The sequence below is a fragment of the Gorilla gorilla genome, chromosome 6 (genome assembly GCF_029281585.2).
Source record: "Gorilla gorilla gorilla isolate KB3781 chromosome 6, NHGRI_mGorGor1-v2.1_pri, whole genome shotgun sequence".
NCBI lineage: Eukaryota > Metazoa > Chordata > Mammalia > Primates > Hominidae > Gorilla > Gorilla gorilla.
In genome coordinates, this window is record NC_073230.2 from 11,694,150 (window position 1) to 11,717,986 (window position 23,837).

The following is a 23,837-nucleotide window of genomic DNA, read 5'->3' on the forward strand; positions in this document are numbered from 1 at the left end:
AGGACCAGGCCAGGCCCGGCAGCCAGGGTGTCCTGCCCCATGTGAGAGTCCTCCAGGACAGCCCGGCCTTCCCTTCCTACCAGGTGCTAGGGTCAGGCCCACTCCGGGCCACTTGCCCGGTGGTGTAAGTGTGGCATCTGTCAGACTTGCCGCATGGAGTACTGAATGCGCAGCCCGCAAACCCACTTCTGTCTTTTGGATTTAAAGCACCGTCACCTCCTAAGGAGCCCTGTGAATCTGCATTAGCCAAAGCCGATTCCCTGCTCTTCTTCCCGGTGTGCACACATCCCCTATTCGTGAGATATAGGATAGAAGCTTCAGGTGGCTGTGTTTGGAAGGGTTCTGGCTGCCGTGAGCCAATGCCTGGGCTTTGCCTGTGAGAGGCTTTCTGTTCTGGGGGGCTTCCAGTGCCACAGAACCTACTCCCCTTCCAGGCCCACGGAAGGCCCTGAATGGGACGTTGGGACCACCCAGCACCCATCAAGATACAATTTCCTGCTTTTCTGTTCTGAGCGAGCAGAACAAGACACAGGGAAGAAGAGTGTCCTTCAAAGCCGCCTTTACATGCATTTTTTTCTATTGATTTCTCAAAAACACATCTAAAGACAGGGCCAGTCGTTCAGCTCGGTTTTGCTAGAGGCAGAAAATAAATAAAACACAGCCCCAGGCTTTAGGGGTTCGTGGCCTTTGGAGGGGCCAACAGGTAGAGAAGCAAATACACACAGTGCGCGTTTGCGGCGGGGGCTTCCACACACGTGCAGACGGCAGGTCCTGGGGTGCTTTGTGGGCTCAGGGTTCACCCCGTGGCTGTTGGGAACCACCGAGGATTTTAGGGGGGACAACTGATTTCTATTGGAGGAAGACCTCTCTTGGGTGATGTAAAGGATGGATCTGAGCAAGACAGGAGGAGGCGTAACAGGTGGAATGTGAGTGCTGTGCACAGGCAGGAGGTGGTGACGGAGAAGGCAGGGGACCTGGAGCTGTCTTGGGAGGTGTCCCAGCACCAGGAGAGAGAAGGACGTCTAGGCGCTTTGTTCCATCCTCACTTTAACCCAGACAACGTTTTTGTTTGCTGCCTTGCTTGTTTTGTGGAGACAGGGTCTTGTTCTGTCACCCAGGCTGGAGTGCAGTGGTGTGATCGTGGCTCACTACAGCCTCAACCTCCTTGGCTCAAGCGATCCTCCCACCTCAGCCTCCTGAGTAGCTGGGACTACAGGTGTGCCACCATACCTGGCTAATATTTTTAATGTTTTGTACAGAAAGGGGTCTTGCTATGTTGCCCAGGCTGGTCTTGAACTCCTGGGCTTAAGCCATCCTCCCACCTCAGCCTTCCACAGTGCTGGGACTTCAGGCACACACCTCTGTGCCTGGCTGTTTTTTTGTTTTGTTTTGTTTGTTTTTTGTTTTTTTAGAGATGGGATCTCGCTACATTGCACTGGATCAGGCAGTGTTTTTAAACAGATGAAATTAGGAGAAAGCAAGCAGGAAGGGCGGTTTTGATGGGCAAGGTCAGGGCAAGGACAAAGATACTGAAGTCTCCAGGGCAGGGGGCAGCTTGGAGGACAGATGAGCCCTGAGCCTCATCCCACAGAAAAGGTGGCAAATGGGGGCGGTTGAATTCCCAAAGCCTGCTGAGGACCATGGGAGCCTCCTGAGCTTGTCCCATGGGAAAAGTCCACCTGCCCGGCTGGACAGTGGTTTCATCTCACCTGTAACTGGGAGTTATCCACCCCAGCCTTCCCTGCCAACCACCTGGCTTGCGGGAGGTGACTGCAGCTGGAGCGTCTGCCCCATGTCATTGTGTGTCCGTGTCTTTTCCACAGCTCAAGTGGAAGCCCCGTTCTACGAGGAGTGGTGGTTCCTCCTGGTGATGGCTCTGTCCAGCCTGATCGTCATCCTGCTGGTGGTGTTCGCCCTCGTCCTGCACGGGCAGAATAAGAAGTATAAGAACTGCAGCACAGGTGCAGGTCCAGCCCCTTCCTCGCGTGTCCCACGATGCCACTCAGCCAAAACACAGAGTTCGTTCTCTCGTGGATCTGCCGGGCCCGTGTCCGCTTTTCCATTTCATTTGCCTGTAGGTGCTGAGAGAAATGCAATAGGTTTTCTTTCTGGGGGCAGCCAGGCACAGCCCAGCAAACGCTCTATGCCTCGGGACCCAGATGCTGACCCTGCCTGCCCTCAGATTAGCTATGTGTCTTGGATAAGGGCCTATGAGTCATCCAGCCTCAGAGATCCCCACTCTGTACCTTTGTTCAAATGCAATTGCTTTTTTTTTTTTTTTAAACAGTCTCACTCTGCCACCCAGGTTGGAGTGTAGTGGCACAATCTCGGCTCACAGCAACCTCTGTCTCCTGCATTCAAGTGATTTTCCTGCCTCAGCCTCCTGAGTAGCTGGGATTACAGGCGCCTGCCACTACGCCCAGCTAATTTTTGTATTTTTAGTAGAGGCGGGGTTTCGCCATGTTGGCCAGGCTGGTCTCGAAATCCTGACCTCAGGTGATCTGCCCACCTCAGCCTCCCAAAGTGTTGGGATTACAGACGTGAGCCACCGTGCCTGACCTAATCGCATTTTTTAATACTATTAGAAAGTAAGGTGTGTCTGGGAATGGTGGCTTATGCCTATAATCCTAGCGCTTTTGGAGGCTAAGGCTGAGGATCACCTGAGCCTAGGAGATCTAGGTTTCAGTAAGCCGTGATCACACCACTGTACTCCAGCCTGGGCAACAAAGCGAGATCTTGTCTCTTTTTTTTTTAATTTGAGATGGAGTTTCACTCTTGTTGCCATGATGCAGTCTAGGCTTACTGCAACCTCTGCCTCCTGGGTTCAAGCAATTTGCCTGCCTCAGCCTCCCCAGTAGCTGGGATTACAGGCATGCATCTCCACGCCTGGCTAATTTTGTATTTTTAATAGGGATGGGGTTTCTCCATGTTGGTCAGGCTGGTCTCGAAATCCTGACCTCAGGTGATCCACCTGCCTCAGCCTCCCAAAGTACTGGGATTACAGGTGTGAGCCACCGCGCCCTGCCGAGATCCTGTCTCTTACAAAAAAAAAAAAAAAAAAGTATAAAGCATTAAACAGGTGGCGTATTGTGCTATGCAATATTATAAACACAGTGACCTGGGGCACTGCTCAGACATTGATGTTTTGCTGTGGCTCAGAGACTGTCACAGAAGCATCTCCATGGCATAGCTCTTCTCACCCACTGCAGCTTGAACCTTGCCTGTGTCCGTGGTGTAGCTCTGAGCCATCTGAGGGCCAGGTCACTACTGTGTTTCCAGCAGAAACTCCACACCAGGCATAGAGCAAGCATTCAGTCAATAAGCATTTATTGCTGAATGACTCACTATCATTAGAGAAAGGAGCAAATGAACGGAGGGTAAAGCCAGCCACAGAGAGCACAGACCGTGTGACTCCATTTACATGAAGGCCAGGAACACCCACCGTGAATGGAAGTTTCCAGAAGGCAGAATCCTGCTTGCCTCTTGGTGGAGAGGTATAAACAGGGAAGATGCATGAGAGCACCTCACAGGTGCTAAACGTGCTCTGTCTCTCTACATGGGCGGTAGTTACATTCACAATCATAAAGCATCATTCTGAACACTTAAGATTAGCATCGCCTGTGCATTTGATTATCCTCAATTTTAAAAACCCATAATTACCAATGAGACCACTTCTCTGGATAACCAGAATGCTACTGAGTGCTAGACCGCAGCCTGTTTTTTGTTTTTTAAATAGAGACGGGGTTTCGCCATGTTGGCCAGGCTGGTCTCGAACTCCAGGGCTCCAGTGATCCTCCCACCTCAGCCTCCCAAAGTGCTGGGATTACAGGAGTGAGCCACACACGGCACCCGGCCTATGGCCTGTTTTGATCCCACGGAGCATCCACCAGAGCTGTAGCTGAGCCCAGGAACGTGGTCACTTCTGTGATACCGCCACAACCGCTGGGCCAGACCTCTTCCTGAGCCCAGCTCATTTGTTGGAGGCTTTCCCATCAACTGAGTCTTCTCTTTTTGGAAAGGCAGATCCCTGATGAGCTGTTCTTAAAAAGAGGAGCCGGCTACATTAGCCCTCTGAGCCAAGGAGCCGGGCAGGGTGGGTTCCTGACCCCGACCACAAATCCTACCATCCTTGTGCCAAAGGGGTTAAAAAAAACCAGTCACCTAAAATGCCTCCCTATTTGCTTGTATAATGTTAAGCAATTCATCCTTCAAAGAAAGGATTTATTTTTTTCTGTATAAATTCACTTCTAACAAGTGTTCGTAAATCAAATTTTATTCCTGTGGGATTTACAATGTATGAATGGCGTGTCATTTTCCCGAGTTAATGCTATTACAGAATCCTCTGTCTGGTGCATAGACAAATCTCCCTGCTTTTCACTGTCCTCCTCCATCTGGAAAACAGACTTGAAAAGGCAGATCGGACCTGCAGCTTCCGATGCTCAGCCGCACCCTGGAGTGTTAATTTAACATCATAATTGAAGCCAGGAAAAAATAATACTTATCTACCAGAATGTCTCCCGTCCTGCCCAGGAGACATTGCAGAACTTAAACCTCTGTTGTGACAGCCTCACTCGACACCCCTCCCTGCGTGCACTCCTTATCCTCCCATCCTCGTCTGAATTCCTTTCTGATCTTGGTTTCCACCTGCTCACCTCCCATATCCCAAATCCCCTCTCCCAGGCAAGCCCATCTTTCATTTTCTGCTCTGTGTTCTTCCGTTACACACAGAGCATTAAGGTTTAAAGCACGTCAAAGGGGGGCCAGGTCCCAGCAGAGAGGAGCCTCTTGGGGTTTCGAAATGCCAACACACTTAGCAAATACCTGCCAATCTCCTGGTATGTGTGTAGGCACTGTCCTGGGGGCCGGCGGGACACTGGGGAGTGTGATGGACTTAAGTCTGTACCTCAAAGAGCAAATATGTACATGGGCGTGAGAAACAGAGGTCACTTTATGTGGTCAGGGAGGTCCCTTCTGGTCTCAGGGCGTTTGAGCTGTGATCTGCAGGAAGGGGAGAGAAACCGGGGAAATACTGGGAGAAGGAGCTTCCAGCAAGAGGGAGAGCCCCAGGGGGAGAAACCCGCATTAGGGAGGGGCTGAGGGCTGGAAGATGATGCGGGGGTTTGCAGGGTGGACAGACCAGGCCAAGCTTGGGGGCAGTTCAGAGGCCTTGGTCTTTCCTGCAGAATGAGCCAGGAAAACCCAGTGCAATTATTTTTTACGTTGTTCGGTTTTTCAAAACTTTATTTTTATTCATTTGATCTGTTAATATATTTTAGAATGTGTTTTGCTATGTATTTGTAAATTTACTCTTTTTTGAAGTGTGCGGTTCAGTGGTGAACGCACAGGTACATGCAGTCATGACCACAGTCAGTTCTAGAACGTTCGTGTCACCTCAAAAGGAAGCTCTGTACCCTTTCTTTAGCCGTCACACTCCCACACATTTATTTTTACTTCCTGTTTTGTTAAATGAGTGTGAATTTTTATTTTGAAATTTATTAAATATTTAATTTCCCGGAATTTTTAGAAGTTTATGCATTCTTGGCCAGGTGCAGTGGCTCACGCCTGCAATTCCAGCACTTTGAGAGGCCGAGATGGAAGGATCACTTGAGCCCAGGAACTCGAAACCAGCCTGGGCAACATAGCGAGACCCCATCTCTACCAAAACAAACAAAAAAATCAAAAAAAGTTTATGCGTTCTGAGTCTATTTTCATAAAACACTGGCAAGAATACTGGTATTTTGGGATCAGACAGAACAAATATGAAAATGCTAATATTGTCACTTTGCTCCAACACTGTGATCAGAACCTAGCTCTTCTCCCCAGCTCAGCCCTAACCGGGGCTGAAGCAGGTGTCCCCGGCTCTGGGCTCTGCGTGCAGCAGGACTCAGGAGCTGCCCCGCTGGCCAGCTCTGGTTTGGCGTGGCTGCGGTGGCCACACCAGTAACTCTCCTGCTGGGCTTTAGGAAAGGGGATCTCCACCATGGAGGAGTCTGTGACCCTGGACAACGGAGGATTTGCTGCCCTGGAGCTCAGCAGCCGCCACCTCAACGTCAAGAGCACCTTCTCCAAGAAGAACGGGACCAGGTAGGCAGGCAGTGCTGTGCCGCGCCCACCTGGGGATCTGAGCTGCCAGGGTCGGGGTGGCAGCCCACACCCACTGGCACCTCCTGCATCCCGCCCTGTGGTTCCAGGAAGCAAAACCCAACCCACCGCCAAGTGTGATCCCAAATCACCAGGGGCAGCCCTGAGTCTAGGAGGGACGGGGTCGGCAGAGCGGCTGGAAATATTTTCAGGACATCTCTGGAGATTTAGAAAGAGGGTCTCAGGTGTGTGGGAAGGGCCTGGAATACCCAGGGGCTGCCAGGCTGGCCTTCTGTGTCAACCGCATGCACCTTGGATCTGGGCATTCCTAGTTCATGGAGGTGTCACCTGGGCTGCCACAGGCCCGACCAGGTGTCCTTGCAAGCAAGCCTGGTGCTTGTTGCTGATTTCATTGTTCTGTGTATTCCAAAGTTTTCCTGTGCCGATACACATCGCCATTCCATACGCGGATTGAATGCAGGCGAGAAGGATTTTCATCACCATAGCCTCCTTAGCTTATAATCCTTTTCCTAAATCCAGCAGGAAACAGAGTTTCCCAAACAAGAGAGGGGTTGACCTGGGTTTGCCTTTTTGATGTGCAGAGCGCCATCCTCTGATTTGAGTACACTTGACCAAGGAGAAGGGCCAGGAATGGGGAGGGGTCTTGAGTGTCTGGAAGGAAAAACCGAAACACCTGAGGACGCTTCGTCTGGAGAACAGACAGCTCCGGGCTTTCCCAGGGTGCCCCAGCATCGGGGTGGAGGAGGCTTCTCTCCCTCGGCCAGACTCACCTTGGATTAGACTCAGCTGCAAGGGTGTGGAAATCACACATCATCCAGACCCAGACAGACCCCAGGGTTTCCTCTTCCCTTCACTGTTTACAAAGCTGCAGGGGCCAGCAGTGTCTGGAGATTCCCTGGGCCACCCCCGCCCTCCACTGAATTTGGGAATCTCAGATCACTCGGGTGGTGCCAAGGCACAGGCGGGCCTTCTCCCAGCCACTGACGCTCTGCCAGCCCCACGGGTGCCAGTCCAAAGCACCACAGGTCGCCACCCCACGAGGTCTTCCCTAGGGCTAGAGGTGGATGCTGGTGGTGACATCTGGTCACACCTTTCATTTCATTTGTCTACTGGGAGGCAAGTTTTTCCTGCCATGTAATAGAAATATGAAAAAGCAACCACATGTAGTTTCAAGGCCAGGAGGAACTTGTCACAGAGAATTTTAAGATATTATGTGCCCTGCTTCCTTGCTGCAAATCTGTCTTCTGAGTTCTGAGAAGAGACACAGCCTTGAAGCACATTGCCCAAGAATAGACAGTCGTTCAGTTTGTTAAGTCCATCTGCTTCCTAGGAAAGAGAAACATCATTTGATGGTGAGGTTGGAGGTTCTCAGCCCACAAAGAGCCAAGGACAAAATAAAATTAAGATGGAAAAGAAAATGGACCCTTCCCTTAGGTTTTTAAATAAGCCATCACCTTTTCAGTCCTAGCAATAGGACCCTGTATTCATCTGTCCTCACGCTGCTAATAAAGACGTACCCAAGACTGGGTAGTTTATGCAGGAAAGAGGTTTAATGGACTCACAGTTCCACATGGCTGGGGAGACCTCACAATCATGGCGGAAGGCAAGGAGGAGCAAAGTCATGTCTTACGTGGTGGCAGGCAAAGAGAGAGTTTGTGTAGGGAAAGTCCCCTTTATAAAACCATCAGATCGTGTGAGACTTACTCACTCTCACGAGAACAGCATGGGAAAGACCTGCCCCCATGATTCAAGTACCTCCCACCAGGTCCCTCCCATGTCACATGGGAATGATGGGAGCCACAACTCAAGATGAGATTTGGGTGGGGACAAAGCCAAACCATATCAGACCCCACATGTGATTGAAGGAAAGGATTCTCTGCTGAGAGGGGAAGGGTCTGGGTAGGGACACCTGAGATTGGTCCTGTAGCATCATCCCCAAAATATCTTAGAAATACGGGCACAGTTGATTTATGTCTCCCCCGTGCACGTCTGTGCTTCCAATTTCTTTGTGGGGAAGACACCATTTTAGCTCCTTAGATAAAAAGATTTACCCAAATGTTTAGATAAGAAATGGCATCTTTCCCAAAGTAAATTACCTTTGAGATAAAGAAAGGCCCTTGAGCCTTCACTGGGCCTTTCCAGGAGAAACTGAGGCACACCCTGGGGGAGATAACACCCACGACACAAAACCAGAGGTCTCCATCCCCTCCAGCTTTCCCAGCAGAGTCTCCACCCAAGGCCTGGTTTCCTGGCCTGTAGCCGCTCCTTGATCACCCAGTGTTACTTCTCCCATTGAGGGATGAGAAGACGCTTCCTCTGTAGCCGCCACTCAGTTCTGCACTCCCTCCTCACAGCATGAGGGAGGGCTTGCTGGGTTGCTGGGGGTCCTGGACACGGTCCCTTTGAGCACACAGCTGCCTGTCTGACTGCCCACAGGCTGCTCTCACTATCAAGTCCCTGCACACCCTTCGGAGGACTAAGGAGCACTCAGTCCTGCCTGATGTGAAAATTCAGCAATGTTGTACTCAGAGTTTTTCCCCAAGTTCTAAGTTCTCCATCTGAAAAATAGAAGCTGGGCTTTTACTCAGCTCAGATAGTCTCCAGGAAGTGGGGAGCTGAAGAGGGTACTCATTTTCTGTCGCTGCATGGCAAATGATCACAAGTTCAGCAGCTTAAACGAACACCCATTTAGCACCACGCAGTCTCCCTGGGGCAGGAGTGTGGGCACAGCTCAGCTGGATGCTCTGCTCAGGGCCTTGCATGGGTGTAATCCAGGTGTAGATGGGCTGTGTTCTTATCTGGAGGCTCAACTGGGCAAGAATCTTCTTCCAAGCTCATTCAGCCTGCTGGCAGCATGCATTTCCTTGTGGCCGCATGACTGAGGGCCCCAGCCTCTTCTTGGCCCTCCTCTGGAGGCCGCCCTCATGTCCTGGAGGCCGCTCATGGTCCCCTGCCATGGGGTCCTCTCCAGGGGCTGTTCACAACATACTGTTGGCTTCTGTGAGGCCAGCAAGAGCATCTCTGTCTCCAGTCCACCAAGATGGGGTCTCCTATAATGTCATGTGATCATGGGCATGATGGGAGTAGCTGTCCTTCACCCATTCCATTTAATGTAACCGAGTCTTCAGTCTGCCATGTTCCACTGGTTAGAAGCACGTCACAGGCCCTTCCCACATTCAAAGGACGGGATGATGGGGGTGGGGGCAGTGATGGAGCCATCTTAGAATTCCACCAGCCAAAGAGGACGAATGCTCTCCCACCAGACAGGGAGACCAGGCCTGGTGCAAACTTCCCCAATTCCCTCTCATCCGTAGGAGACAATTCCCACTCCTTAGCGTGGCAGATCAGACTGTTCCTCATGACTCCATCCTCATCTCTCTCCACTGCACTCCCCTGCCTGCATCTGGCAAGCACCTAAGCTCCCCAGCCTCCTATCTGTCCCGACCTCAGGGTGCTCTTTGTACGTGAGTGTCTCACTGCCCCTCCTGCCACAGACCAGCTCTTCCCCCATGCCTGCAGGCCTAGCACAGTCTCCACAACTGACACGCACGGGTACACAGAGGCTGTTGACTCACCAGGTAGCCAGTGCTCAGAATTTTTTGCATCAGTTGCCAAAGTGATGTCAAAGGCTGTGGGTTTCCTCTTAGTCCAACGCAATAAAGGCCAAATGCCAGGTTAGGAGTCCTCCGGGGCAGGGCGTCTTTTGCCCAGAGGGTAATTGCAGCATGCGTCCTCATCCTAGGTCCCCACCCCGGCCTAGCCCCGGCGGCCTGCACTACTCAGACGAGGACATCTGCAACAAGTACAACGGCGCCGTGCTGACCGAGAGCGTGAGCCTCAAGGAGAAGTCGGCGGATGCATCAGAATCCGAGGTCAGTGTCGGTGCCTACTTCCGGGCAGTGACCATCAGCCCCTACTTCTGCAGTGAGACTTCTGCCTTCTCAGGCTGTCTCGTCCTATTTGAGTCTCATAACGTCCCCACAGGCAGAGCCAAGGACAAAGGGCTTCATTTTGCAGATGAGAAAAACATAAGAGCCGAAATTCAACCCCACGGCCTGCTCTGGGCCCCGCAGAGCTCACATAGCCTCGAGCAGTCTAGACACTCCAAGGCTGATTCATGGAGGAGCAGGTTGTGACTCCTAAGTCCTGGGATCTGCTTTAGGCCCAGCAGAGCTCACACAGCTTCGAGCAGTCTAGATGCTCCAAGGCTGATTGATGGAAGCACAGGTTCCGACTCCTAAGTCCCAGAGACTGCAGTGAGAGATAGGCAAGGCTGGTGCCCTCTGTGAGAGGTTCCTTGCAGAGCAGAGTGTGGGTGTTGCCTGGGTGCCAGCAGGCTGAGTGTCAGATGGTCGCTTTCACGTGCTCCATCTCATGTAGTCCCGGGGTAACTGGGCCTAGACCACCTCTTACAGATGGAGCCGGCAGGGCTCAGGGAAGATCAGTAACTTTCCCAGTGTGGACTCCTGCCTCGGAAGCCCATTCTCTCTCCATTTCACTTTCATAGATAAACATAGGTTGCCATAAAAATTGGTGGTCTGTAGACCCCAGTTAGGGTGGCAGCGGGTCTGATCCTGCAGGGCGGATAGAAAATGTGACCCCTTTACCAGATAGGAGCTTCCTGCTCACCGCTGGACATTCATTTCCCCCTACACCCTGCCAGCCTCCCACCCTGCCCAGGAAGCTTCTGTCCTAGCTCCCTCCCTTGCACTGAAGAAGAGGGATTTGCTCACAGCAGTTCCGGGTCACGTATCGGGCTCAGGGTGAATCCAGACTTGGGATGTGTTCCTCTCCTCACCAAGCAGCTGGACCAGGGAGATGGCTTCCCTGAGGGAGTGTCAGCCTCCACGCGCTCCCTCCAGGACCCCAGGGCCTGCCCGCCTCAGGCCTCCCCTGCGCCTGGGTGTGCAGCAGTTCAGACGTGGAGTGTTTTTCCTGTGCGAGGTCCTGTGCGGCGTGACCCAAAGGGACTTTAACCAGCAAGGCAGCCACGAGGGGGCTCCAAGCAGGGGGCTCAAGACACCTTCCCTACAGGTGCACCATCTCCGTTTCTCATACTTAACCAGCGAAAACAGCAGAAGCAGCAATTGGAGAGGTTGCCCCTTCGGTCCTGAACTTTTTTCTTTTGGATATGCCAGGCCTGGAGAGGGGTGAAAATCACCAACCATTTGCTGTACACATAGGCCTGCCCCGCCTTGTGGCACTCAGGTTCTAAATCAATATTTAATCTAAAATAAGTCTCACCTTCATTTTAACCTGAATTCAGGCCTTATTGAGCCCCGGGGCTCTATCAAATGGCTTCTTTTCAACTGTGGGTTGTAGATGAACTCCCGGCGGGAAGGGCCAGCAGGTGGGTGTGGCGAGGCCGATTCTGCTTTGCTTTGCGTGTTCTGTTTACAGAGGATGCCGGGTTCGCTGTCGGCACCATAGCCCTGGGCTTGGCAGAAACAGCAGGCAGCAAAGCAGATGCTCGGAAAGGGACATTTGTCTAAAACTGAGGGGCTGTCAAGTGAAATCCTGCAAAACTACCTGCCTTTTTGTGATAAAGAAAAAGCTCATCACAAGCTTGCTGCATGTACGAAAGCAGCACGTTGTGCGGAGCAGGGCAGCTTTCAAGCAGGACAGTCTGTGTCAGCAAAGAGGCTCATCTCACAGCGCCGGCCTCGGGCCTGTTCCTGCTGCCGCTGCCGGGCTGCTGCTCTTTCGAGAATCCAGGCACCGTGGGGGTGTCATAGCTGTGGGTGGTTCCTGTGTGCTGAGCACTCGCTGCTGTGTGTTTCCAGCGCTCACTGCGGGCCTGGCCCAGGGTGAATGTGCACTCCTCTGCTGCCCACCCCAGCCCCATGAGGTGGGGCCAGTCTCCTTATTGGTCAGAGGCTGAGGTCGTCCAGCAGGCGGCTGTTGAAGCTGACACCCAGCCAGACCCCCGTGTCTCCAGAGCTCAGTGTACCCCTCCCCTCCCCATTGGTCTCCTCCAGCCCCACACCAGAGGAAGGGGAGGGAGGCATCCAGGGATGGTGTGTCCTAGAGCAGGCGGGCAGGATTGGATCTGTGAACTCTGAATATTTGTTCCTAAAAGCATTTTCAACATGGGCTAATGGAACGCATTTGGTCTGTTTCTCCCCCCAACATATGTGGCATGTTTGGAGATTTACCATTGGCAAATGTTTATGGAAGATTATTGAGCACACCCGTGAACTGAGCTAAGCATATACATTCACGTATGCATGCACACATGAACACATATGTACAGGTACACACATGTGCACAGACACATACCTACACACCTGAATACATGCACACACCTGCATACACACGTGCATACCTAAATACAACACACAACACACACACCTACACACATGCACACATATCTGTACACACACATGCACATACACATATACCTATACACCTGAATACATGCACACACATGCACACACACATGCTTACCTAAATACAACATACACACACCTAAATACACATATGCCATATGCACACATATACACACATGCAAACACATATGTATACCTATACACCTGAATACATGCACACACATGCTTACCTAAATACACACAACGTATGCACACCTAAATACACATATGCACACATACGTACACATACACACATGCAAACACATACATATACCTATACACCTGAATACATGTACACACATGCATACTTAAATACACACAAACATGCACATACCTAAATACACATGTACACATACCTGTGCACATGTACAAATAACTACACAACTGAATACATGCACACACATACATGCACACATGTACACACACCCACACACACATACCTAAATATGTACATGCAAAAATATGCATGTACACGCATACATCATATACTCATACATATACCTACATACCTAAACACATGCACACATGCACATGGCTCACACATACTACATGCATGTACACATGCATATATACACATGCATACATACCTAAATACAAGTACAAGCACACATGCATACCACCATGCACACATACACATATGTACATACATGCATAACTCATACATACCTAAATACACACATGCACACACATGCATACATGCCTGCACACATGCATACGCACCTAAATACAAACACATACACAGAGGTGGCCTGGGGGAGGGAAGGAGGTGAGTGTGGGGATGAGGGAAGAAGGGTGGAGGGCAGGACATGGAACCCACACTAAATGGAATTCTGCACAGAGGGTGTTATCATCCTTACGTAACAGGCAGAAAGCCGAGACTGAGAGTTTTTGAATGTCTTCCCTGAGACAACCACTGATGAGCTGGACTGGAGAGGCAGACCTCAGCATCTAACTGGAAATCCCACCTTCCCACCAGTCCTGCTCTCAGAGCTAAGTCTCAGAAGTGTAGCTGGGAGGCCGGGGTCCTGCTCTCAGAGCTAAGTCTCAGGCAGTGTGGCTGAGGTGGCGAGGGGCCCGGGAGCCAGGCCACACTGCTCCCACATGGCAAGCCCTGTGCTGGAGGAAAGCGTTCCTGCAAATGCACCTCATGGTTCCTAGTGCCTTTTGGGTGACAGGCTGCTTCTGGAGGCTGATGAAAGGTGCAGACATGCTCTCCACCTACATACAGGCAGAATTTCACCTAGGATTTGGGGGCCCAAGGCACCCCAGAAGTCTCTTACAGACCCCACCACCTAGCATCCCATAGAGTCCCAGCTGAGAATCCCCACACCTGGACCATCCTGTGCTCCCCAGGTTTTTGAGTGGATAAAGCGTAGCCTCCCTTGTCTGTAGAGCTCTTTGCTATGTAACCTTGCTGCATCCTGCTTTTGAAGCTTAAGAATTTGGGGGATTTGAAGGCACTCCATATTCATGAGATCCCAACAGAGGGAACTGGGGACTTAGATCGTTTTGGAAGTGCCAGCTCACATGGTAACATTCACTTTGAACCACTGTTTGAAACAGCTGGATTAAGACCTAAGTCACATGTCATACAATTCACTCATTTGAAGTACACAATTCAGTGGGTTTCAGTACATTCACAGAGTTGTGCAGCCATCACCACAGTCAATTTTAGAACATTTCCATCAGCCCCCAAAACACCCTGTACCGATTAGCAGTCACTCCTCAATCTCCCCAAACCACCCACATACACCTGCAGCCAACCCCAGCTCTTGGCAACCACTAAGCTACTTTCTACCTCTCTAGGTGTGCCTATGTGGACATTTCATCTAAATAAATCTTACAGTATGATGTCTTTTGTGACTGGCTTCTTTCACTTAGCATGATGATTTCAATGCATTTGAACCACGTTTACGAAGTAATCAATTTGTGTGTTTCATCAGTTCTCTTTCACATTGTTTGTTTTAAAATCTGACTTCAGAACTTCTCCCTTTATAGGAAACAAACATGTTGTATTTTGCCCATGTGGTTTCTTGGAACAGAAGTGTAATTTTTTTTTTAGATGGAGTTTTGCTCTGTCGCTCAGGCTGGAGTGCAGTGGCATGATCTCAGCTCACTGTAACCTCCGCCTCCTGGGTTCAAGCAATTCTCATGCCTCGGCTTCCCAAGTAGCTGGGATTACAGGCACCTGCCACTATGCCCTGCTGATTTTTGGTATTTTTATTAGAGACGGGGTTTTGCCATATTGGCCAGGCTGGTCTCGAACTCCTGACCTCAAGTGATCCGCCCACCTCGGCCTCCAGAAATGCTGGGATTACAGGCATGAGCCACTGTGCCTGGCCGGGAAGTGTATTTTTCTGTGTAGGGTCTAACGGAACACAGGCCAAATGTCACAAGGGGATTTGGAAAGGCTGCCATCTTGACAATTATGTCCCTCCTAGTCCCCAACCCCACTCTAGTCAGAATCTTCTTTTTAAAAAATGCTTTATTTAGTTATAATTCACATATCATATAATTTGCCCATTTAGAATATACGATTCAATGGTTTTTAGTATTTTCAGTTTTTGCAATCATCCCCACAATTTTGGAACTTTTTCATCGCTCTAAAAAGAAACCCCATAACTCTACCAGTCACCTCCCATTCCCTTCTCCCTCCAAACCCTGGCAGCCACTTTCTGTCTCTATAGATTTGCCTATCCTGAGCATTTCATATAACAGACTCATGAAATATGTGGTTTTGTGATTGGCTTATTTCATTCGGCATAATGTTTTCAGAGTTCATCAGGGTCACTGATAATATGTTGTAGCACATATCAGTACTTCATTTCTATATTATATGGGGGAAAATTCCATTGTATGGATATACCACATTTAAAAATGCATTCATCAGTTGATGAACATTTGAGTTTGTTGTGTCTGGGATCCCCAAGAGCACTCCCAAGTTCAGTGATTCACTAGAAGGACTCACAGAACTCAGCACACAACATCCTCATGACTAAGATTTATTACAGCAAAAGAATACAGAGCAAAATCACAAAGGGAAAATGTGCACAGAGCAAAGTCCAGAGGAGACCAGGTTCACGCTTCTAAGACTCTTCTCCTGTAGAGGCACACAGGACACACTTAGTCCTCCACCAGAGAGCTGTGAGGACACATAGGAATTGTTGTCTACCACGGCTTTACCATAGCCTTGCACTTATAGCAAACTGCAACTGCAGTGTAGGTACTGCTGATTAGAAACTCACTGCCCAGGGTTTTTATCGGAAGCTGGTCACATAGGCATCCTCTGCCAAGCATGTACCAAAACTCCAGACTCCAGAAAGAAAGCAGGTGTTTGGCATAAACCATATTATTTGTACAGTTTAGACACTGCAGTCTTATAATTTAGGGAAAACATTTTATCAATGAAAGGAACTTTTTATCAGTCAAGTTCCCAGATGCCAACCAAGGGTAATCTTTGAAGGCAGGTCTTTTTAAGGCTAGTGGTCTCAGACCTGCTCTGTTAACTTTCTTCCGCACCAGATTGTTTCTACTTTTTGGTTACTGTGAACAATATGCCCTTTATCTGGTTGAGTTTGGTGAGTGTTTTTATTATCGAAAGGCTTGGAGTTTTGTCAGATGGTTTCTCTGTGTCTGTCTGGATGTTTTTTGTCCTTTGTTCTATTTATATGGTACATTACATTAACTAATATTTGGATGTTAAACCAACCTTGCACTCCTGCAATAAATGCCCATTGTTCATAGTGTATAATCCTTTCTCTTTTTTTTATTATATGTTAAGTTTTAGGGTACATGTGCACAACGTGCAGGTTTGTTACATATATATACATGTGCCATGTTGGTGTGCTGCACCCATTAACTTGTCATTTAACATTAGGTATATCTCCTAATGCTATCCCTCCCACCTCCACCCACCCCACAACAGGCCCCGGTGTGTGACGTTCCCCTTCCTGTGTCCATGTGTTCTCATTGTTCAATTCCCACCTCTGAGTGAGAACATGCGGTGTTTGGTTTTTTGTCCTTGCGATAGTTTGCTGAGAATGATGGTTTCCAGCTTCATCCATGACCCTACAAAGGACATGAATTCATCATTTTTTATGGCTGCATAGTATTCCATGGTGTATATGTGCCACATTTTCTTAATCCAGTCTATCATTGTTGGACATTTGGGTTGGTTCCAAGTCTTTGCTATTGTGAATAGTGCCACAATAAATATACATGTGTATAATCCTTTCTATATGTTGCTGGATTCAGTTTTCAATATTGCTGAGCATTTTTGTATCTATACTTAAAAGGGGTATAGGTCTGTAGTTTACTTGTCTTATTTATCTTTGTGTGATTTTTATGTAGGGTAATATTGGCCTTATTGAATGATTTGGGAAGTATTTCTTCCACAACTGGTATTAATTCTTTAAATGTTTGATAGATTTCATCAGTGAAGTCCTCTGGTCTCGGGCTTTTGTTTGTGGGAAATTGTTAATTACTAGTTCTATCTCTTTATTGGCTATAGATTTATTCCATTCCCCCCCCTCTTTTTTTTTTGTTAAGTCAGTGTCACTCATTTGTGTCTTTCTAAGGATTTTTAATGCTATCTCATTAATCTCATTTATTAAGATACAGTTGCTTATAGTTGTGTACAGTTGTTTATAAACCTTCATTTCTGTAAAGGCAGTGGTAATTAATATCAATAATTCATTCCTGATTTTAATAATTTGAGTCTTCTCTCCTATTTCTGGTTAAAGTTTTGTCAATTTTGTTCATCTTTGCAAAGAACCAACTTGTAGTTTGATTGATTTTCTCTATTATTTTTCTACTTTCTATTTCATTTATTTCTACTCTAATCTTTATGACTCTTTCTTCTGCTTAATTTGGAGTTAATTTGCTCGTCTTCTTTCAATTTCCTGAGTTGGAAGTTTATGTTGTTGATTTGAGATCTTTCTTTTTTTGTAAATACAGGACTTTATGGCTAAAAATTCCCCTCTAAGCACTGTGTTAGCTGAATTTCATAAGTTTTAATATGTTGTGTTTTTGTTTTCACTCATCTCAAAGTATTTTTTAAATTTTCTCTGTAATTTCTTCTTTGACACATTCGTTATTTAGGAGTGTGTTTTACATTTCCTCATATTTGTGAATTGCCCACATTTTCTTCTGTTATTTATTTCTAATTATATCCTATTTTGGTCAGAGAAACCATAATTTATATATTTTCAGTCTTTAAAATTCATTGGGTCTTATTTTAAGGCCTGGCATATGGTCTATACTGGAGAATGTTTCCTATCCACTTGAGAAGAATGTGTTATTCTGCTGTTTTGGGGTGGAGTGTTCTGTATGTGTCTGTAGGTCTAGTTGATTTATCATGTTGTTTCCATCTTCTGTATGTATGATCTTCTTCCCAGTTCTGCCATTTGTTAATGCATTGAAATCTCTATTTGTATTGAATTGTCTGTGTCTCCCTTCAAATCTATTCATTTAATTTCATGTATTTTGAGGCTGTGTTAGGTGCATGTGTGTTTATAGTTATATCTTCTTGATATATTTACCATTTTATCAGGTATTTGCTTTCTAATAAAGATATGTCTCGTATCTTTATTCCCTATTTTCCACTATCAGCTTCTTTTTGTTAAATGAATTTTCCAAATATATCATTTTGACTTCCTTGTTTTTGCTTTTGCTCTATATTTTTGGATATTTTTGTTAGTGTCTTACTCTAGTATTATTATCTACCTCAGATTTATAGTATATTTTCATAACTTATGGGAACTTTACTCCTATAGCTGTATTTCTTCCTTTTCTTTTTGTGCTATTACTATACATATTTTACCGGTAGATTAATGATTTTTATCAAATTTGGGAAACTTTAAGTCATTATTACTTTGAGTGTTTTTTTTTTTTTTTTTGCTTTTTTCTCTTTCTCCTCTCATTCTGATATTCTTATTATACGTATGTTGGTGCTGTTAGTGCTGTCTTATATTTATCAAAGGCTCTGTCCATTTTTAAAGGTCTTTTTTTCAGACTGCATAATCTCTATCAATCTATCTTTAAGTGAACTGATGCTTTCTTCTGCCAGCTCAAGTCTACTATTGAGCCTATCTAATGAATTTTAAATTTCAGTTATTGTATTTTTCAACTCAAGAACTTCCCATTTGTGTTTTTAAAATAATTTCTATCACTTTATTGATATTCTTCAATTGTCATCATACCTTTAATTTTTTAAACATGGCCTCCTTTAGTTCTTTGAACATAATTCTAATAGCTACCTTTGAAGTCTTTGCCTGCTTAGTCCAATGTTGGGGCACCCTCAGAAGCTACCTTCTTTTTTTTTTTTTTTCCTGTGTATGCATTATACTTTCCTGGGTTTTTTTGAAAACAGATCATTTTTGATCATATATTGCAGCAACTCTGAATAATGATATTCATGCCTCATTGAGGGTTATTGTTGCTTGCTTGTTTGTTCAGTGATTTGGCTAGATTCATTCAATGAAGTCCATTTCCCCTGCACTGTGTGTGCTCTCATGTTGCTCCTCAGTCTTGGGCAATGCACAGAGTCTTGCTGCCTACCAGGGATGACTGTGGTTTTAGCTGGGCTCCCTTTGCCTGTCCCCATTAAGATTCTGGATGGTTTACCACGATTGGCGTCATACCCAGCAGTTAACCTTCACTACTTGCTAGGTCTGGTTTTCTTAGCAATGCCTTAGTGCATAGATTGCTCCTCACTTTCTGATCCAGTTGAAGTCCAGCTTTTCTGCAGTTGCCAGATGCTGTCAGTCTTTGAAGCTTGCTCTGACACTAAGAGGCCTCTTCTTAGCTTCAGAAGTCTCTTTTCCTGGTTCTGTCTGTCAAACTGCTAGCTGGTTTTACCACTTCCATCGTTGCTGACATGGAACTACCAGCTTCCTCTTCATTCCTCACCCCCAAAGGCCCCACAGTTTTCAACAATGTCCTTAGGTATGCTCTGTTCCAGATAAAGTCATTTTCCTCAGTCAGAGCTGGAAGCCCTCTGTTCTTACAGAATAACTCTCCACTCTGTGCAGGACCTCTGTGTCACTGCATCAAAGTGGAGGTGAGGACAATAGCCTTCTTCTTCCATAGTGACACACCCGCTACACAAGTGGGGCACTGGGTTGAGAGGGCAGTCCCTGGACTTTTGGGCCTGCTCCTCCCAGCGTGGGACTTCTTCCTACAAACAAGCTGGGGTGGGAGCACTCGGGGCCCAGTGTTCTTGGCGTACCATACCTGGTACAGGCTCCCAGCTTACAAGCAAAGGCTGGATGGGGGACAGGAGCCCCAGTACTCTTGGCCATCTCTGCCTAGAATAGAGCTTCTTCAACATGGAGTTGGGTTGGGGGAAAGGGGAAGCTGGATAAGAGATGCCAGAACTTTCCTCTCCAAGTTAAATTCCTAAACCAGCAGCCCTGCCTTGTTGCCACATCTGCCCAGGGTGGAGTTTCTGTCACACTGAGCTGGGGGCATTGGATAGGGAGAGCAGGTCATGGCTCAAGCACCACAGACTCTCACTATCGAGTGAGATTTAGCAGATCTTGTATCAGTCTATCTTTCTCCATTTGCTGTCTACTCTGAGCACCGTTTCCAAATACTTGGTTTTTTTTTTTGAGAGGGAGTCTTGCTCTGTCGCCCGGGCTGGAGTGCAGTGGTGCGATCTCAGCTCACTGCAACCTCTGCCTTCTCAGTTCAAACAATTCTCCCACCTCAGCCTCCCGAGTAGCTGTGATCACAGGTGTGCGCCACCACACCTGGCTAATTTTTGTATTTTTAGTAGAGACGGGGTTTCCCCATGTGGGCCAGGCTGGTCTCGAACTCCTGACCTCAAGTGATCCGCCTGCCTGGTCCTGTCAGAAGGCTGGGATTACAGGCGTGAGCCACTGCACCCAGCCTTCAAAGATTTTAGATGGTTATTTATAAAATACTTTTCACCAGTTAAATCATTGTTCCACTGGGGAGAGGGTCTGCTGACCTCCTCACATTGCCATTCCAGAAATAGCCTGGCCTTCATGGCTAGTAACTCTGATATTCAGAGGGGACTGGGAAGAAATGTGGGCTTTGGCCTGGTGCCTTAACTCCAAGTTTACAGAAACAGAATCCAGTCACAGAACTGCAGAAAAGGCTGTTAGAGAAGAAAGCATTGCAGGGAAAGCAGACCGAGGGTTGCTCAGCAATGGAATAAACCCAAAAGCTGTAACATTGGTTTTCAAATAGGACTATCAAAAAAGTGGCTTGGATTTAGATGAGGGTTTAAGACGTTTATCCTCTCTACTGGAGACAGCTTTTAGATGTGAATACAATATAAACCGAAATGTTAGGAATAAAGAGTAATGTACGTCCTTGGCCCTGGCTTCAAGCCAGTGTTTTGACACAGCATTTTTGTTGGTAAAAGCCGTGGACAGAGGCAGGCTTCTGCTCACCTTCTTCTCCAGGGCCCAGGAGATAAGGAGTGAGAAGCCCTGTGTGGTCTCCGCTAGAAAAACTCTCCTGAGAAGCGAAGATTTCACTAAGAAAACAGTGAGGCCATCCTTTTATCCCCCAGGACATTTTTAAACCACTCTCAGAACTATTGCTAAAGTGAAAATTCTGCAGATCCGTTCCCAGGTGCTCAGGAGCCTTCCTGATCGGAGGTGCTCCTCTGAATTATGCCCTAAGTGTCACACGACGCATGCTGTGGCTATTTCTGTTTTCCTGTTTAGAAACAAGAGGGTTTGTCACGGTTTTATCATGTGGCTGCTTCTGAATGATATCTGCCGTTCAAATCACATGTTAAAGATTGTTTTCGAAATCCAAAGAAACTGTTTTCAAAATCCCTCCTGCTCCCACCAACTTAGATCAACCCCATCGTACCCATTAATTCCTTAATAATATTTGAGTCTTTCATCTTGCCAACATAATACCCAAAGTGTTGAGATTATCTTTATTAGCTGCTTTCCAGGCATCTGTGCACCTTTAGAAACTCTCGCAGTCGGTCTGATACCGCATCCAATCACATTCTGTCCTTCTACAGTTTCCCGGGAAACCGACACACGTTGCTACTTCACATCACACAGGAAACTTACCAAAAACAGACCCTGCAGCATTTCCATTTTGTCAATAATTCTAACTCACTAAAATACATCCCCATTAAAAAATAATAATGTCATATAAATAATAAACAGAGCAGGCAGCAGGAGGAAGAATGACATTTTAAGATTGTGCTTTCTCAAAGAGGCAATGACAGGGGTGAGCAGGAGCCAGGAAACCCAGCTTTTAGCTTCAGCTCTGCCTGACATTTATTGGTCATGTGGCCCTGGGTGTATTCTCACTTCTCCTCCCTAAATAGAGAGCAAGAAAGAAAAAAGCCTCTTGGAGCCTCGTGTCTCTGCTTCTTTCTGTACAATGGTTATGTTCTGTCCAATTAGCTGTTATTATAGAATCACCTGGCTGGGTCTGTGGGCACTGGCCACTCAGAACTCACGGCCTCCCAGCTTTCCTCCCCAGAACAAAGCACTCTTCCCTTCCAGCTGCATTGTGAAAAATCCCAAGGCAAGACTCTGATTGGCTGAGCTGAAGCCACATGCCCAGCCATTAGCCAATCACGGTTTTCTGAGAGGCAAGCTAGCCTATCTATGTGGTGGGGAAGAACTGCTTCCTTCAAAGAAGGGGTTGAGGCCTAGACGCAAACAACAGGAATCACTGTGAGTTGGACAACCAAGCACTCCCAATTTGTGTCTCCCGCCAGGCCCCCTTCTTGGCATCCACATGTTGTCACAGACCCTTCTCTTGAGACTATAGGACTTTTAGATCTTTGGCTGAGGAAACATCAGGATACATAGCAACATACATACAAGCCATGAAGGAAATGGTGTAAACATGCAGATGGGTGTGGGCCGTGTGCTACACTCATTCTCTTAGCAGTTCGGGACATGCTCTTGGAAATGTGGACTCCAGTGAGAGCTCAGCAGTCCCTTCCGAACCACCCCTAGGCCCCACCCAGTGTGAACCCTGCTTCCCTACAGCCTGGCAGCTGCAGGAGGAGGAGTGGGCAGGGGTGTACACAGGGCAGAGAGATGCCCAAAGGGTCACCGAGTGGGTGCAAGACAGACTAATTGAATTCGTAGCACGCCGTCCCACTGAAATTGCTGATTTCTCCACCATGCAGAGATGCTTTCCATATAAGACTCACCCATATAAATAGTGTTTCTCTATTCTACAACTGGGGTTGAAGATATCTCCTCCCTGCCACTAGAAGGACTTTATTTCTGCCACCTTTGGCTGAGAAACCAGGCTGGTTCTGGCCCCGGTCTGGCCCCAGCCAGTATGACCCTAAGAAGGTCACTTGCATTTGTGGATGTTGATTCTTTCAGACCAAAGACGAGGAAATTGAATCCAGTCAGCACTTACCGTTTTTCCATACTAGGATCCCTTGTGGTAGGGAAGTTGAATGGGGAAGACCCCGGGACCTGGGAATACAGTCAAAAGAGGATGAAAGTCTTGAACTTCATATTTGACCTTCAGATGATAATGAACCCTAACCCCAGTTTGTGAAACCTAGCATTAAATTTCTGTCATTCGTTCCTAAGTATTCTGTGAATTTCTTGTGAGAAAAGTGATTCCTTCACTATATTTCAATACATGTGATTTTCCCTAAGTTTCAGGAAGTTTAGATTCCAAGTTGGTCTCTAAAGAAGTAACAAACCCAATTCGGGGGCTAATCATGGAGATTCCTTTGGCTTCCTTCAGATGATCTTTGTTCTCTTTTCTTCCGTTTTAGTTTACGCAGAGCTTAACCTTGTAAGCCACCTCAAGGCCCCTAGAAAACAGATGAAGAATAAATCTTAAACAGGCCAGGTGCAGGGGCTCACACCTGTAATCTTGGCACTTTGGGAGGCCGAGGTGGGCAGATCACCTGAGGTCAGGAGTTCAAGACCAGCCTGGCCAACACGGTGAAACCCCGTCTCTACTAAAAATACAAAAGTTAGCCAGGTGTGGTGGCGGGCACCTGTAATCCCAGATACTCAGGAGGCTGAGGCACGAGAATAGCTTGAATCCAGGAGGCAGAGGTTGCAGTGAGCCAAGATCGTACCACTGCACTCTAGCCTGGGCTACAAGAGTGAAACTCCGTCTCAAAAATAAATAAATAAATCTTAAACAGCCACAAATACAGATCCCTGATCTCTTAGCTGAAACCCTTGAGGCCAGATATATTTAAGAATTCAGTGTTTCTCAAGTTTGGGAGTACATCATATATTAGGGAACCGCTCCAGTAGGGCCGGGCCAGCGATTGGCGACCAAACACATTAGTCTTCTTGTAGCAGAATATGAGAATATTCACACTGAACAGCCCTACATCAGTTCAGCTAGGGGTAAGCTGCCAGGTTAGCT

The 23,837-nt window shown here is 47.4% G+C and overlaps 1 protein-coding gene across 3 annotated transcripts in view; it reads left to right on the forward strand.

Moving 5' to 3' along the window:
* Positions 1-23,837, forward strand: part of SDK1 (sidekick cell adhesion molecule 1) — a 965,237-nt gene that overhangs the window by 936,034 nt on the left and 5,366 nt on the right. For all 3 annotated transcript variants that reach the window (XM_055346825.2, XM_055346826.2, XM_055346828.2), the window contains 3 exons: positions 1,824-1,961; positions 5,964-6,084; positions 9,845-9,974. In XM_055346825.2, the coding sequence (XP_055202800.1) occupies positions 1,824-1,961; positions 5,964-6,084; positions 9,845-9,974 (389 nt within the window). The remainder of the gene's footprint in view (positions 1-1,823; positions 1,962-5,963; positions 6,085-9,844; positions 9,975-23,837) is intronic.